This window comes from Narcine bancroftii, chromosome 11 (assembly GCF_036971445.1).
Source record: "Narcine bancroftii isolate sNarBan1 chromosome 11, sNarBan1.hap1, whole genome shotgun sequence".
NCBI classification, from domain to species: Eukaryota; Metazoa; Chordata; class Chondrichthyes; order Torpediniformes; family Narcinidae; genus Narcine; species Narcine bancroftii.
In genome coordinates, this window is record NC_091479.1 from 103850104 (window position 1) to 103867725 (window position 17622).

At 41.3% G+C, this 17622-nt stretch overlaps 1 protein-coding gene across 6 annotated transcripts in view; it reads left to right on the plus strand.

Annotated features, from left to right (window-relative positions):
• The window catches only part of scyl2 (SCY1 like pseudokinase 2), a 97720-nt gene that overhangs the window by 35910 nt on the left and 44188 nt on the right, over positions 1 to 17622 (plus strand). For all 6 annotated transcript variants that reach the window (XM_069904373.1, XM_069904374.1, XM_069904375.1 and 3 more), the window contains one exon: positions 12153 to 12350. In XM_069904373.1, coding sequence (XP_069760474.1) covers positions 12153 to 12350 — 198 coding nt within the window. The remainder of the gene's footprint in view (positions 1 to 12152; positions 12351 to 17622) is intronic.

A 17622-nucleotide genomic window follows, 5' to 3' on the forward strand; every position in this document is an offset into this window, starting at 1 on the left:
AATAACATTGCCTTGCATCTTGATGAAGGGCTTCAATCAAAAACATCGACAGCTCCACCCATTCCCCAAGCGATGCTGCTCGGCCTGCTGAGTTCCTCCAGCAAGGTTGTTTGTCACATCACTTTTTTTGGTTCCCTTTGATCCATTCTCCCTGACTCACAGACTGTCTAATCCCCAGGTTCCATTATCTTTGGGCCACAAACTGTCTGAATCCCCAGGGACCCATCTTCCCTATGTTACACACTGACTGTTCGCCCTGGAACCATCCTCTCTGTATTGCACACTTTCTCATCCCCGAGAACGACCTTGCCTGATTCACACAAATCTCAGATCCCCCTGGGACCTATCCATTCTGCGTGGCACTCTGTCTGATTCCTGGGACACCTCGTCTGTGGGTCTCACACTATCTGATCCTGTAGGATCCACCCTCCCTGAGTCGCACACTGTTTGATCATCCAGGTTGAATCCAACACAGGCCACATGCTGCCTGATCCTCAGTAAAACATTTATCCCTGTCACATGCCGTCTGATCCTCTGGGACCCATCTGCAGACTTGTCCTCGGTAAAATTTATTTGGTCATTATAATCTTGATGTTGTTGGAAATGTGCTGCCTTGTTTCCTATAATTACCTCACTGCAGCACTACAGAAGTGGCAGTGAACTATTTTGCAATTGTTGAGCTTGGTTTCAGGGCTAAAGTCATTCTTTTTATTGGGATCATTGATTTAGAATGTTTAATGGGAAACCAGGACTTGATAATCCCATGGGCTGCATGTCGAGAATAGTCATCTGAGCGAATTCTGCTTTGTGTAAAATAATTTTCTTAGGAGATTCTGTGGAAGAGATTTGATTTGCATTGTTGTACTCGTGTTTAAATAATGAAGGCTCATTGAAGTATTTTAACCTCTTGCTTGAATTTATTGACTCAGATCTCCTAATTGAGATGATTAAATTCTAAATGCCATGCACCAGGAAAGATTATTACATTTAATCTTTTACCCTTTCTTCTCCTGTCTTCCTATCCATATCCAATTATCATATTTTGTCTATTGGCCTGTGCTCTTCCCTCCCCACCCTCTCCCATTCTTCTCTTCTCTCCGGCCTTTTTATTCGGGCGCCTGTCTTCTTCTTGCTCATTCTTTGAAGAAAGCCTTATTAGGCCCGAAACATTGGTTATACATCTTTACCTCCTGTGGAGTGCGAGACCAGCTGAGTTCCTCCAGCATTTCTGTGTTTTACTACAACCACAGTGTCTGCAAACTTTGGTCTTTCACTCTATTCAGTTTCTCTACTGTGAAATCGCTTTGAGAAGTTCTCCTCTCTCATTTCCTTCTCCCGAGCCTTTTAATTCAGTCATTTGCCTGTTTTTTCCTCATACTTTAAAGAAGGACTCAAGCCCAGAATGTCAGTTATATATCGTTACCTCCTATGGACACTGTGAGACTGGCTACGTTTTTCCAGCATTTTTGTGTTTCAACTATGTTTAAACACCTCAGATAGTTAATTTTTTTCCCTTTGATTTATCTCAAAATAAAATGTGTCAAAGGCAAAAAAGCTCCATGAAAATAGACATGGAATTTCCATTGGCAACAACCATTTATTTGTCATCTTTAACTTGCAGTCTCATTCTGTGGTGCTGAAGAGCTGTTATTGAACAAAGCAGGTGATGATCAATGAGCAAAATGCATTGGAGCAATTGTTGAGAAATAAAAGACTAAAATTCAGAATATAATTGTTCCTCAGCTAGGAAATATAGCTGTTTATTTTTCAAAGATGTTTAAATTTATTTGTCACAAAAGGTTACAGATCTTCTGTGAGAAAACTAACAGGTTATCTCTAACATTTATACAGTCCTGTAAGGAGCTCAATTTATAGATTTGCATTTTATAACCAGGGAATCAGTTGTGTTCTTTCACAAGCTTGATGACTGCAAGGGAAAAATAAAGTCTTTGAGCCTGTGGGTGCCTTTATTCACACTCTTCAGCTTTCTCCCTGATGGGAGGGGGAGAAGAGAGTGTGTCTAGGGTGTGATGGGTCCTTCAGTAAGTTGGCTCCCTTCCCCACTAATGGGAGATGGAGATGTCGGGGAGGGAAGTTTGCACTAGGTTCTCATTTTTAAGATGGAAACCAGAAACCTCACAATTTATGGCTGTCAGTTTTGATCCTGGTATTTGCTGCTGGAAAAATATTATGAAAGTGAATCTCCACAGCTCTTTTTTGGTGGAAAGTTATGCTAATTTCTTGTCCTCATAACCACAAGTTTATTTTGTTTAAACTCTGCTCTCCACATCATGGTGAATATTAGATGCTAATTCTAATTAAGAAGACAATTTAGCAAAACCGAGTCTTGAATGTGTTATTGATGAAAATAGTGGGCCTCTGTTTACTGAAAAATTTAGTTTATATTATGCACAATATATTTGTATCATGAGGAATCGTTATCCTTGTAGCACCTATTTGAATGGATCGAAACATAACTATCCAATGACTCTCATCTTTAAACTAAGAACAGAAGAGAGGGTGTAACAGCATCAATGTTTTCAGTCAATCATCTTTTGTCGATCTTTGTTTTTGGAAATGTGGAGCTCTCTTTGGAAACATGAGTTAATGATTTAAAACCAGATAATTAACAGAGCAGAAAAATGTGGAGCTGAGATGTCTATGAAGAGTAGTGTGTTAAATAGTGCAATGGACCGAAGGGTTGAGCAGCATTACCAGGAATGATGACAAAAAGGCTGGGTATGTGAGGAGATTCCATGGACTTCCTTGTCTGGCTGGAAATAGCTGAAAGTTTTCAGTTAATGAGAAATGTGCAAAAAGGTTTGATCAGCCTCCCTTGTTGCATCAAGTAGAATGTTAGTGTAGAACAGGTTGGATCAGAGGCCAGATTAAGGAGAATGAGTATTTGCATCTCCATTTCTCACATCCTGAATCACAGAAACTTCCAATGAAGTAGGAGAGAAGGGAATGGGGAATACATTGTTGACTATTGAATTGTTCATGTTCACATGCACTGACATTCAGTGAAACATTTTGTTGTGTGTGCTACCCAGACAAGTCAACGTGAACGTAGTATAACAGTGTAAGAATGAAAACAAGAACAGGGGATTCTGTTATAATGAAGCAAAAAATGCAGGGTTAGTGTAAAGGAGTAAGCGAATTTAATCCGTGCATGTATCATATTTTTCTGAGAAGCCCATTCAAGAGTCTGATTTGAATAGCATGGAAACGAGCCCTTCAGCCCAACTTGACCATGCCAATCAAGAGGCCCATCCTGACACTTTCTATTGGTGCTCAATGTGGAAGGGTTCTGTACTGAAACATCAACCATTCTTTTTTCTCTATTCAACCTGCTGAGTTCCTCAACTAGATTTTTTTCTTCAGGCTTTTGTTGAATAAACTGTGTTTCATCGTTCATCTATGGAAGAGAGAACAGCATGAGCAGGGAGTGTAGTATACCAGGTTTGAGAAACTTTGGAGAAACCTCAGGTGGAGCATGTAAAACAGCACTGCTTATTTTCTAAATGAAATTAATGTTTAAAAAAGAAAACTCTGGCAGTCTTAATATTAAAAATGCATGCTGTTTTATGAACCCCTTAAATTGCATGTTGTGTTTGGCAATTATGTTGATTTCAGATTTATGATGTCATATGCAACCCTGAGATTATTTTTCCTGTGGGCGAGGCAGAATTGCCACTTATTGGTAATGAAAAAAAAACTGTACACAACATGCACATGTAAGCAAATAAAGAAATGTAAACAGAAAAAAAATCAATAAATTGCAAAAATAAGAATCCTAAAATGAGTCCCTGATTGAGTTTGTTGTCTGATGGTGGAGGGAGAGCAGCTGTTCCTGAATCTGGTGGGGCAAGTCTTGTGGCACCGAGACCTCTTTCTTGATGGCAGCAGCAAAAACAGTGCGTGTGCTGGGTGCTCTCTGACGGCAGCGTTCCCTTTAGATGTTCTTGATAGTGGGGAGGGATTTGCCTGGGATGTCCTGGGCTGAGTCCACTACCTTTTGCAGGGCTTTAAGCTCAGAGGTATTGGTGTCCCAATGCATAACCATCTTGTACTGAGGTATAGTTTTAATTCTATTGTTGAATGTGTGCCTTAGTTCTAAGTTAATCAACAGATTTAAAGAATTTTGTGACAGCCGTATATATAATGTAATGACTTGGACAAGTTCTGTGCTGCTGGGAATTCTGCCTCAGGACCTTCGTGATGCCATCATCATCACCCTGTACAAAAACAAAGGCGAGAAATCAGACTGATCAAACTACAGGGGAATCACGCTGCTCTCCATTGCAGGCAAAATCTTCGCTAGGATTCTCCTAAATAGAATAATACCTAGTGTCGCCGAGAATATTCTCCCAGAATCACAGTGCGGCTTTCGCGCAAACAGAGGAACTACTGACATGGTCTTTGCCCTCAGACAGCTCCAAGAAAAGTGCAGAGAACAAAACAAAGGACTCTACATCACCTTTGTTGACCTCACCAAAGCCTTCAACACCGTGAGCAGGAAAGGGCTTTGGCAAATACTAGAGCGCATCGGATGCCCCCCAAAGTTCCTCAACATGGTTATCCAACTGCACGAAAACCAACAAGGTCGGGTCAGATACAGCAATGAGCTCTCTGAACCCTTCTCCATTAACAATGGCATGAAGCAAGGCTGTGTTCTCGCACCAACCCTCTTTTCAATCTTCTTCAGCATGATGCTGAACCAAGCCATGAAAGACCTCAACAATGAAGACGCTGTTTACATCTGGTACCGCACGGATGGCAGTCTCTTCAATCTGAGGCGCCTGCAAGCTCACACCAAGACACAAGAGAAACCTGTCTGTGAACTACTCTTTGCAGACGATGCCACTTTAGTTGCCCATTCAGAGCCAGCTCTTCAGCGCTTGACGTCCTGTTTTGCGGAAACTGTCAAAATGTTTGTCCTGGAAGTCAGCCTGAAGAAAACGGAGGTCCTCCATCAGCCAGCTCCCCACCATGACTACCAGCCCCCCCACATCTCCATCGGGCACACAAAACTCAAAACGGTCAACCAGTTTACCTATCTCGGCTCGACAACGAGATAGACAACAGACTCGCCAAGGCAAATAGCGCCTTTGGAAGACTACACAAAAGAGTCTGGAAAAACAACCAACTGAAAAACCTCACAAAGATAAATGTATACAGAGCTGTTGTCATACCCACATTCCTGTTTGGATCCGAATCATGGGTCCTCTACCGGCATCCTCTACGGCTCCTAGAACGCTTCCACCAGCATTGTCTCCGCTCCATCCTCAACATTCATTGCAGCGACTTCATCCCTAACGTCGAAGTACTCGAGATGGCAGAGGCCGACAGCATCGAGTCCACGCTGCTGAAGATCCAGCTGCGCTGGGTGGGTCACGTCTCCAGAATGGAGGACCATTGCCTTCCCAAGATCGTGTTATATGGCGAGCTCTCCACTGGCCACCGTGACAGAGGTGCACCAAAGAAGAGGTACAAGGACTGCCTAAAGAAATCTTTGGTGCCTGCCACATTGACCACCGCCAGTGGGCTGATATCGCCTCAAACCGTGCATCTTGGCGCCTCACAGTTTGGCGGGCAGCAACCTCCTTTGAAGAAGACCGCAGAGCCCACCTCACTGACAAAAGACAAAGGAGGAAAAACCCAACACCCAACCCCAACCCACCAATTTTCCCCTGCAACCGCTGCAACCGTGTCTGCCTGTCCCGCATCGGACTTGTCAGCCACAAACGAGCCTGCAGCTGATATGGACATTTACCCCCTCCATAAATCTTCGTCCGCAAATCCAAGCCAAAGAAGAAGAAAGTTAGTCAGATAAATAGGTTGGATTTTGATGACTATTAAGGGCTGGAAAAAATTGCATAGAACTTTATTTCTTGAAGCATCAGTTGGGGTTGACTGCGACCGATTTTGCACAGTATGGAGAGGGAATTGACTTTGATGTAAACCATTGTTGTGCCATGATTGGCTGCTGCCGGCTGGACAAGCCTCCTGAGACTGATCCTACCCATTGCCCTTGCATGTTCCCCTTTCTCTGCTTCGATCATTGATTTTATTGATGGTACTTCAGGCTTGTCATTGCATTCCTGGCCTGAGTTTGATTTTTCAGCAACAAGAAAACCAATTTGTACAAAGTAAGGTCTCAGAAGCAGCGATAAAATACATCTGTGTGAGAGCAGTTGATTGGGGGATAAATATTGGGAAAGGTGATGAGGGGAAGCTCACTGCACTACTTTGTACGTACACTTAATGCTCCAATTGAAAATTAATCTCTAATAGGCAACAATTTCTTGGTAAAGTCCAGAATTGTGAGTGTGGATTGTGTGTGAAGGATTGCGATTTGTTCTCAGACAAAAAGCCAGCACTGCCAGATTTGCTGTAATGGGTGGTGGTGTGGACTGAGGAGAACAGAGACCCAGTGCTACTCCGGAGGGTTTAACCGCCCGGTCCTTGTGCCAGTGTCTCGGTACAGGCTTTAAATGGCCTGTTAAAGGAGCCTATGGTGTTTGCAAGCAAAATCCTGCAGCCACAAGGTTTATGCCTAAGATGGAGGTGCATGTGCTCGGCAGTGATCGTGAGGGGTTGCACACTCTGGGGGAGCAGCGGTCCAGCCCAGGGCACAACTATGGGGAGAATACCTAATGTTGAGAAGGAGAAGCATGGTGGTGGACCAGCAAGGGGTTCAGCAGTTGAGGGACTAAGAAAGGCTGCGGGCTGCTGGAGGCTGGTTCATGGGAACCAGGGATCAGAGCTGGGAATCGAGAGGGTACTAAGGGCAAGAAGGGCTCCTGAAGGTCATCGGGCACCGAAAGCTTCCTGATGTTGTCATGAGGCTTGGATCTGGAGCTCGGGTTGCCGATGGATGGATCTAACAGGAGTCTGTGAGGCTGCAAGAGCGCTGGAGTCGAATACACAGACAGTATCTCTGAAGGGAATCTCATTTGCTTCTCTTTTTCACATTCTTTCAGGGCACCTGGCAATACTCATGGCAACTCTGATTTAAAGTATATCATGTACCTTTTTAATGTATTATGTGAAAATTAAAGGAACCCTGAACCTTGGTCTCTGACTCTAGCAAGCTGATCACATTAAACCAGTGCAGTACTATTTGTTTGTGGCATATCAGGAAGATAGTTTAAAAACAAATAAATAGACACTCCTGCCTGTTTGAATTCTGCGCCATCTCCCCGTGTCTGCGTGGGTTTTCCCCAAGAGCTCCGGTTTCCTCCCACCCTTTAAAAATGTATGGGGGTTGCAGACCAATTGGTTATATTTGGGTGGCACGGGCTCATGGGTTGGAAGGGCCTGTTACTGTACTGCATGTCAAAATTTTTTAAAAAACATTTTAAATCTTAACATGGCTTTGGATGGCATAGTGAGTGGGGAATGAGTCGTACTGCTGCTTCATAGCTTCGGTGACCCAGGTTCAATCTGACTTCCAGTGCTATAAATGTGGTGTTCATAATTTAGCCACGTGTTCACTCATAATTTTCCCTCATCTGAAAGGTATTGTGGTACATTGGGCTCCGTAAATTGTGCGCATGTTGAAGGGTGGGAGGAATTGGTAGGCGTGTCTGCAGAATAAGTCAAAAGTTAGTGTGGAGATGGGATTGCTCTGTGAGACTCAGAGATTCACCAATGTCATAAGGAAATAATAAGAATAAAGTAATACAAACAATAAAGGCATCTGGGTTGTTGGAAAACAGGGCGGAGCGTAAATTCAGTAGGGTAGGGTAGTGAAGCTGTATTGGGAAGCAAATTGAGAGTTTGTTGAGAGCCAGACGTGAGATAGCATCAGGAAGTTATCTATCAACGATATCAATAAGAATAAGAGTGCAGAGATTTACTAGAGTGTTGCCAGGGCTTGCGGAACTGAGGTACAGGGAAAGGTTAAATAGGTAGGGACTTTATTCAGATTCACATTTATTGTCAGAGTACATACAACCCTGAGATTCTTTTTCCTGCGGGCCAGGTAGAATTACCACTTTTTGGTAGGGCGAAAAACCTATACACAGCGTTAACATGTAAACAAATGAAGAAATGTAAATAGACAAACTGCAATACAGAGAGAATAATATTAATAAAGTGCACAAGTAAGAGACCTTAAAATGAGTCCCTGATTGAGTTTATCATTGAGGAGTCTGATGATGGAGGGCTAGCAGCTGTTCCTGAACCTGGTGATGTGAGTCTTGTGGCATCTTTACCCCTTTCCTGATGGCAGCAGTGAGACAGAGCGTGTGTTGGGTGGTGTGGATCCTTAAAGATTGCTGCTGCTCTCTGACAGATCTTATCAATAGTGGGGAGGGTTTTGCCTGTGATGTCTTGGGCTGCATCCATTACCTTTTGGAGGGCTATTCACTCCAGTATTGGTGTTTCCATACCAGACCATGATGCAGCAGTCAGCACACTTTCCACCACTCCTTTGTTGAAATTTGCCAGGGTTTCTGATGTCATACCAAACCTCCACAAACTCCTGAAGAAGTAGAGGCGCAGACGTGCTTTCTTCACAATGCCATTAATGTGTTGGGCCCAGTAAGGATCCTCTGAGAGAGTGACTCCCAAGAACTGAAATTTGTTCATCCTCTCTATCTCTGATTCGCCCAGTGATCACTGGATCATGTACCTCTGATTTTTTTCCCTTCTTGAACTCAACAATCAGCTCCTTAGTTCTGGTAACCTTGAATACAAGGTTGTTTTTGGTGCACCATTCCCTGGAGTGGAAAAGGATGAGGGCAGATTTGAGAGGTATACAAAATTATGAGGGGTATGGATGTATTAAATGAGTTTTTTAAACTGACGATAGGTGAGATACAAACCAGAAGACATGGGTTAAATGTGAAAGGGGAGAAGTTTAAAGGGAACATTAGGGGGAACAGCTTCTCACAGAGAGTGGTGGGAGTGTTGAACCCCCAGTATGCCAGCTAAAGTGGTGTATGTGTGCTCAATTTTAACATTTAGAAAAATTGGTCAGGTACATGGATGGGAGGGACTATGGAATGAGTGCAGGTCATGGAATGGGTTGATGGAAGCATTCTTGGATGTTAAACTGAGCTTCTGGGAAGGACTCATTGGGTCAGGTAGCATCCAAAGAGAGAGAGGGTCAGTCAACATTTTAAATCTGGACCTTTTTCGACACTCAAGTAGCAAGGGGTGATATCAAAGGGGGAAAAAGTGAGGGAGAACCTCGGGAAGGGCTAAGAGGCAAAAGGGTATTGGATTGGTGGAAGGAGAGGCAGGTCGAAGGAAGAACCAGAGAGAAAATGGATGGTTGGAGAGAAAAGTTTTAAAAAAAAGGAGTAGCTAAAGAAGAGATGGAAATAGTGGAACCAGAGAGGAGTTAATTCATTAAGATTTAAGGCTAACTGAGGGGCTTGGTGTGTTGTTGCTCATGTTTTCATTTGGCCTCACCCTGACAATGGGTGAAGTTAATCTGCAATGTTGATAAGCAATTGAAGGTGAAGTGGTGTTTGATGAGAGGCAGGTAGTTCTGTTGGATGCTAATCTTCATTAACCTGCTTTAATATTTTTGGAAAGGAAATATTAAGCAGCACTTTTGAGAAGGTTGAATCCTATAAATAAATGTTGCCTGGCATCAGGCATTTCCTTTCTGTGAAGTGAGTCAAGTATTGGAATTACTTTGCCATAAGTATAACAAAGGACATTTACTGAGTTGCAATGGATCAATAAAACTCCTAAAATACCAAACATTGAAGAGAGAAGCCTCAATCGCATCTGTTAGCCGTGATAAAGAGAGAGGACAGGTTGAATAAAAGACGATGCTTGTGAGGTGTGTGTCCCACTTTCCAGCCAGTCTGCAGTGATTGCATCAGTGGAGCACTTCATCATTGAACTGTTCTAGATCTCACTTGATTCTTGGGAGAAGGGCAATGAAACAGATAAAATTTCAGTTTTTTGCTTTAATGGAAGAAGTGCCTTTTGTTGCTTGATCTCTGGAATGTCCCTCCCTGCCTCTCAGTATAATGTCCCATGACTATGCTTGCTGCTTTACTATGCTTGGGTTGCCAGTACTAATCTTTGGTAGGGTGTGAAATTTTGTATACTCACCTTGGTGAAAGGCCTTGTGTCATGATTATGATAGAAGAGCTACTAAGCAGGAACACGTTTCTGTCTTAAAGGGCAGAGGAGTTGAGAAGAGCCTTTCCAAACAGAACAAGTCAGAGAAGCAAATTTAAGAAAAATCACAAAAAGCAATTGTTTTGCTTAGAATCAGGATTGCTTTGACTTTTCCGAAAATCTGAAGAATACTGCATTAAGCAGTAACAAAGGCAGTTTTTGGATCCATGGGAAATGTAAATAGTCTTCATTCGGTGATTTAAACATTGGGTGTTGACAGGCTTATTAGCCTTGGAGAGAATCCATTTAGGATTTGAAACCATCTTCACTTCCGATGCTGTCGGCTGCTCATCAGAAACAGGATTGTGCTGTCAATGGGTGTGGGCGGATGCAGTCAATAAAAACAGCTGAAGTCTGAGCATTGTATTTGTGTTGCACCTTAAATGTTTTAAATGATTTGCAGAAGTTTTATTTGGACAAACACGCAGCACTGTTACAGGCCCTTTCGGCCCACGAGCCCGTGCCACCCAACTAGCCCAACCTACACCCCCAGTATGGTTTGAAGGGTGGGAGGAAACCAGAGCCCCCAGGAAAAACCCACACAGACACAGTGGGAATATACAAACTCATTACAGACAGCATGGGGTTCAACCCTGGTCCCAGTCGCTGACACTGTAACAGCGTTGCACTAACCATATCTGGCACAAGTCATGAGAAAATGTTAGGGCAATTTCATACAGTATCTTTAAGGCCCAGGAAAGGTTAGGGGTGAGGGGACAAAGGGCTTCAGAAGGGATTTGAGGCAACTGAAGACACAGCTACCAGTTCAAAGGCCACAGATGTAAATCGTTAAATCAGCCTGTTAATTTACATTATCTTCAGAAATGTCCATCCAAATTAATATTCTCACTTCAGAATTGATTTTTTAACTTGACATCTTCAACATTGGATCCAATAACAGAAATGTTTTTTTTAATAAGAGAATATCCTTGTGAGTGAGTTAAAAATCCCAAGGTTCATTACTAAAGCTCTGGAACTTGGCAAAATCTTAAATGGGGTTCATTGGATCTGTTTGTTGATAAGTAGGGAGCAGAAAGTAATGACAATTTGTTGAAAAGGGCACCAGGAAAAAAATAATTCTCAAAAGCTAAGTCGGTAAATTTGTAGGGACAACAGGGAATGGGGGAATTAATTAGAGAGCTCCAGCAATGAGAGCATAATGGGGGGGGGATTAATGCTGAAAAAACTCATCAGGTCAAACAGTGTACTTAATAAAGGTAGATAATCAACACTTCAGCTCGAGCCCTTCGAGGTATGAAAAAAATGTCGGCAGGCATCTGAACAAAATGTTGGGGAGGGATGGGTTGGCAGAAGAGCACACTCCCAAAGGCAGAAGGTAATGGATGGATAATAGAGGGAAGGCACACCAGCAAGCAGGGGGAAGAAGGAGGGCTCTGTGACTGGAGAGAAGACAGAGCGATTGGGAAAGAAGGGAGAACAGAGTGGGCTAGTAGAAGCCGGTGAAGTTAATGATAATGCCGTCCTGATGGAGAGTGGCTAGCAGAAAATCAAGTGTTGCTCTTCCAAATTAAGGGTGGACTTGGTGGGGCACCACATGAGACCTTAGATTCAGAAGGATGTTTCCACGTGAGCATGGGAGTGTGGAGCGGAATTGAAATGGTTGGCCACTGGGAAGGTGGCTCAGCGAATTGACCTCCCAGTCTGCATCCATTCTCTGATGTAGAAAAGTACACAATGGGAGCACTGGATGCAGTAGATCACTCCCACAGATGAACGTGAAGTGTTGCTTCACTTGAAAGGACTGTGTGGAGCCCTGAATGGTGGTGAGGGCACAAGTGTAACACTTCCTGAGACAGCGTACTGAGGGAAGGGTCAAGTATTCAGTTAGTGGTTGTCTTAATGAAGCAGTTCCTGAAAGAAATTCATCAGATCCCTCTCAGTGCTGCTAGGATGCAGCACAGTATTCTAATTAGAAGCAAGTGTCAGGGCTGGACTTTTCTTCTTCTAATTCCTTGTTTTTGCCTCCACACATTTTGCAGGTCACACATTTGTCTGGAACCATGGAGTCAATGCTTAATAAACTGAAGAGCACTGTTACCAAGGTAACAGCAGATGTAACCAGTGCAGTGATGGGAAACCCTGTTACCAGGGAGTTTGAAGTGGGGCGCCACATAGCTAGTGGTGGATCTGGAATGGCCTGGAAGATTTTTCATGGTGTAAAGAAGTCAACCAAGCAGGTACAAAAAAATTTAAATGTAGTGAAAGTAAAATGGAGCTTGATCATTTAAATGTGTCTCCACCCAGTTTTCATCTTTGCTTCTTGACAAGGTATTCTGAAGCTGAAAACTGTGTCCTAACTTGTCTCTTCATCCTTCACCATTTGCTCACTGACTTGTATTGTTAGTTCGTTTTAAAGTTCTAACGTGTTTTTAAATCTTGTGGGCACTGAAATCTCCTGCAGCCCAACAACCCTTGATATCTCTTTGTTCCTCCATTCTGTTCCCTTGATCTTTACCAGATTTGTTTCCCAATTGTTGTCAGCTGCCTCCTGTATTCTGGATTTCCTCTGTAAAGTAGTCCTCCTCTGAGAGTTTCCGTTGGAAGCTACATTTTTGAGCTTCTGGTTATCTGCCATAATATTTTCTTGTGCGCTCATCTTGAATCTTTGCATGTATTATTAGTACTTTCAGGCCGTGAGGGACATTTTGTTATGTTGATACTGGTGCATCAGTTGTTGTGGCTGAATGTTCAAGAACTGAAAAACTTCCTCTTGTTTTGACCACTTAACAACCACAGAACTGTTTGGAAAAAATATCTCGCTAACATCCAACACAATGCTATTTTCTCGGACTGATTTGGATTATAAACTATCCTTTGTCTTCATTTCTTTCTTTTTCAATAGTTTCATTTGAGTTTTTATAGGAATGTGTAGAAAAAAAACGAATGATGCACAACAATGTTAAAAAGTAAACAAACTCCCTAATGCAGAAAGATTTTTCATTTTGCAACACTATTAATTCAAATATAAAACAAAATAATTTTATAATCCAAACCCTAACCATTCCAAAGTTGCATGGCAACATAAAGTAAAAATAAAAAAGAAACACAAATCCACGAGAACCATGAAGGAAAAGATTCCATTAAAGTAAAGGTTCCATGATTGTCACGTAATACCACAGTTTGAATAGTTTGAATATAATGTACATGAAATCCTTTAACTTTTGTCTACTGTTTGGCAGACAGAGAGTCACCACGTTGTCCAGCATCCCTCACTGAAACCTACAGCACTTGGTGTTCCTAGGCAGTCACCCCTCCAAGGACTGGCCAGGCCTGAGCCTGCTTAACTTCTAAGATCAGACAATCTCAACCATAATCAGGCTATTTGGCTTTTATAGATTACTTAATTTTCATTACCATTAAAAGTTAGGAGAATAATTCAAAAAGGAGCCTCAAAGATTTGAAAATTTTAAATTTAAAACACTTGAACTTTTAATTTTCTCCAAAGTTAGGATAAATACAAGCTAATTTAAGGTATATGCACAACTTTAAGATGCAGTAATGAGTGATGGGCACATAGAGATGATGTGCTAACCAATTTAAAAATAGAGTTGCAAGAATCTTTGGAAATTGAAATTTGGAGATCCTGTTCCCATGTCTTTTTAATTTTATCTAATGAAGCTTGCCTTGATTTCAGCAAAGTGTCACACACAAACCTTTCTGAGATGGTTGTAGATTGTAAATTATCTCCATCAAATTAATAACAGGAGCTTGAAAAAGGTTTGATAGTTGAGCATGGAGAAAGTCCCCAATCTGCAAGTTGTAGCAGTACACCGCCGCGGAAATCGGGCCTGTGCTCCGGGCGGCAAGCGCAACCAGGAATCAGCAGACTGCGCAGCAGCACTGGCCCCAGCAAGCGAACTGGTGGTCGTGTGGCTAAGGCAGCATAGGGGCCAACATCCCAAACATGCCGCTGGCCCCCACTGCATAGCCAACAGCTTGGGGACAGCACGTAGGGAAGAAGGCATTGTAATGCAAGGAGGCCCGCACGCAGGAAACCAGCTATTGTTTGCGGGCAGTGGCATCAGTCAATGGGGAAAACAGTGGGAGGGCCAACAGTATAAAAGGCAGAGTCCATCAAAGAAGGTTAAAAAAAAAGTAATTTGATAGAATAGGACTAAAAGAAGAAGCCTTTCGTGTCCAAAATGTTTTCTAAACTGAAACCAAATCATAATCATGTTTGACCACAAGATTATCAATCTTTTTACCAGTAGGAAAAGGCAAAAATGCTCCAAATATTGAAACAATAGAAAATATCTGAGTCGAATTCAACTCCAAATTAACCCAGGCTGGACCACCCATTCTATTATCATAATATAACCAAAATATAATGTAACAAATATTAACAAACCAATAATAGAATCTAAGATTAGGTTGAGCCAAATGTCCACTCTTTTTGAGATTTTGGAGATAAATTTTATTTAAATGAGGACATTTATATTTCTAAGTATAGGATGATAGAATCAAGAGAGTCTCCATTTTACATAATGGTACAACATTTTTAAAAATACTTTTTTTATTTTTTCCATAAATACTTTCATACATTTGTTAAACTTTTATACATTTCAAATATATGTTAAATGTTTACAAATAAAAGAAAAATAAAATTTCCCCCCTTTTTCCCTCCCACCACCCACAAATATAAGAATATAACTGCGCACCGTCAAAGCTCTCATTTTGTTTTCCCATGATTCCTTTTCTGGGATATCACATCTTTACATAAGGATCAAGTTTACTATTGGATACCTACATAATTTTAGTATAGCTGCCATATCTTAATGAAAGTGGTAGTATATTTATTTTTTAAGTTGTAAGTAATTTCCTCCGTGGATATACAACTACACATATGCGGCCAATTGAGAGTTGGACTTCCAGGTAATTGCTATACACTTCTTGGCCACAGCCAGGGCTAACTTAAAAAAAAAATTATTTGAAATTTAGTCATTTTGTTGCTCACATCCATAAGGTTGCCCAGAAGATATAGCTATGAGTCGTATGTGAAGTCACTCCTGTTATTCTTGTTTGTGTTTTAGTGATATCATGCCAGAATGGTCTTATCTTCACAGATTGCCATATAGAATGTATAAAGGTTCCAATTTTGATTCCACATCTAAAGCATATTTCAGATTTTGATTTATGTAGTTTTTGTGGCGTAAGATATAATTGATGTAGAAAATTATATTGAACTGATCCATATCTCGCAGTGATGTTATACTGTCCAAACTCCAGTCAGACCAGCATTCGTCTGGTGTTGTAACACCTCTCCCTCAACCTTTGTAGACCTGGCTTTTGCCCTGGAGAGCAGAATACATACTGGTTATGAATTTAGATGCATTTCCCAGCCGAAGCATCCCCTCCACTTCATTACTTGACGGTGGGGTATTGTGGGACCCCATCTCTCTTGCAAGGAGGACCTCAACTGAAGAAAGCAGTAGAAAGTTCTATTTGACAAATTATATTTATGATTTAGTTGTTCAAAGGACATAAGTCGCCTTTCTTCATGATAATCTTCAATATGTTTAATTCCTTTCTTAGGCCAAATATTTAAAGTTCTATTCCCTGAGGTCATGAACAATCATTCGTTCTGGCACAATGGTGGCCCCACTTTTTTTCCAATACTATCATTAATCTCATGCCAAATTTTAATCATGTGTATTAGAATGGGATTTTCTGTTTTTTTGTTATTAATTTGACATTCCATTTACAAATTAAATCCTTCATGGCACCCTCTCTCATTGTATGTCATCCCATTTGGATATATGCGGTAGAGTTCTCTTCTAAAGAGGATAAGTGGAACCTTGCCTGGGTTGCTAAATAATTTTTTTTTTTAAATCAGGTAATCTTAATCCTCCCAATTTATATTCCCACATCAGTTTTTACATGGAGATCCTAGGTATTTTATTCAAAAGAAATAGTCTTATATGACCATTAAGTATCTTTTAAAAAATCTTTGGCGAAGAAATCAGAGGTATTGCAGTCTCGGCATCACTTTCATTTCCATTTAAGGTAATAGGCAGGTCATTCCATCTTTGGAAATCCTCCTCTATCTTTCCAAGCAGTGGGAGATAGTTATATTTGTACAAATTTTATGTTATTATCCACCATTATTCCTAAATATTTAATACCATCCAGTTTCCATTTAAACCGCCTTCCTTTTTGATTCTTTCACAGTCAAAATTTGTTAATGGCATAATTTCACTTTTTTTCCAAATTTATATTGTAACCTGAACTCTCCTGTATTTTTCCACTCTGGTCTGTAGTTCGTTCAACTGGGTCAGTGGGACTTGGGTGTGGTGATTTCAGAAAGAAGCTGGTCAGATTGGTATAAGGACAGCATGACATCAATTAGAAATGCCAGATATGGATTGGTTCATTATAATTTTTTTACTCCAATTATATATTACCCCACAGAAGATCAAAAGCAGAAATATCAGAGATGTGTTTCAGATCTGGGACTGAGGCAGGAACTTTTCTACATGCTACATGGCCAAGCATGAGGATGAGGCCATCACAGAAAAATTAACCAGGATAACAGGGGTGGTCTTTGGGGTGAGTAATTTTATGGAAATAAGCAACAAATTGAATAAATATCAAATCTTGTTTATAAAAATAGCACTGTCAGTAGCCAAAAAAAATGTATTGCGATCATTTGGAAGTCCGACTCCCCCCTACTTATAGCACGATGGACTGTGGAAATGAACAGCTGTATACCGATGGAAAAAAATCACATATAATTGAAAGACTGAATATAGCACTTTTGTAAAGATCTGATGGCCATACCTCGACCATATAGGGGACTAAATACAGTAATAAAAAAAAATGTTACTATTATACATATCCAAACATGGTTTCTCCAATTGTATTCTATATGTTTAAAAGATATGTAAGGTCGGATAATGTGAGGATTCATCGGTATGGAAGAGACAGACAATATTCCTTCCATCGGTATGGAAGAGACAGACAATATTCCTTCCATCGGTATGGAAGAGACAGACAATATTCCTTCCATCGGTATGGAAGAGACAGACAATATTCCTTCCATCGGTATGGAAGAGACAGACAATATTCCTTCCATCGGTATGGAAGAGACAGACAATATTCCTTCCATCGGTATGGAAGAGACAGACAATATTCCTTCCATCGGTATGGAAGAGACAGACAATATTCCTTCCATCGGTATGGAAGAGACAGACAATATTCCTTCCATCGGTATGGAAGAGACAGACAATATTCCTTCCATCGGTATGGAAGAGACAGACAATATTCCTTCCATCGGTATGGAAGAGACAGACAATATTCCTTCCATCGGTATGGAAGAGACAGACAATATTCCTTCCATCGGTATGGAAGAGACAGACAATATTCCTTCCATCGGTATGGAAGAGACAGACAATATTCCTTCCATCGGTATGGAAGAGACAGACAATATTCCTTCCATCGGTATGGAAGAGA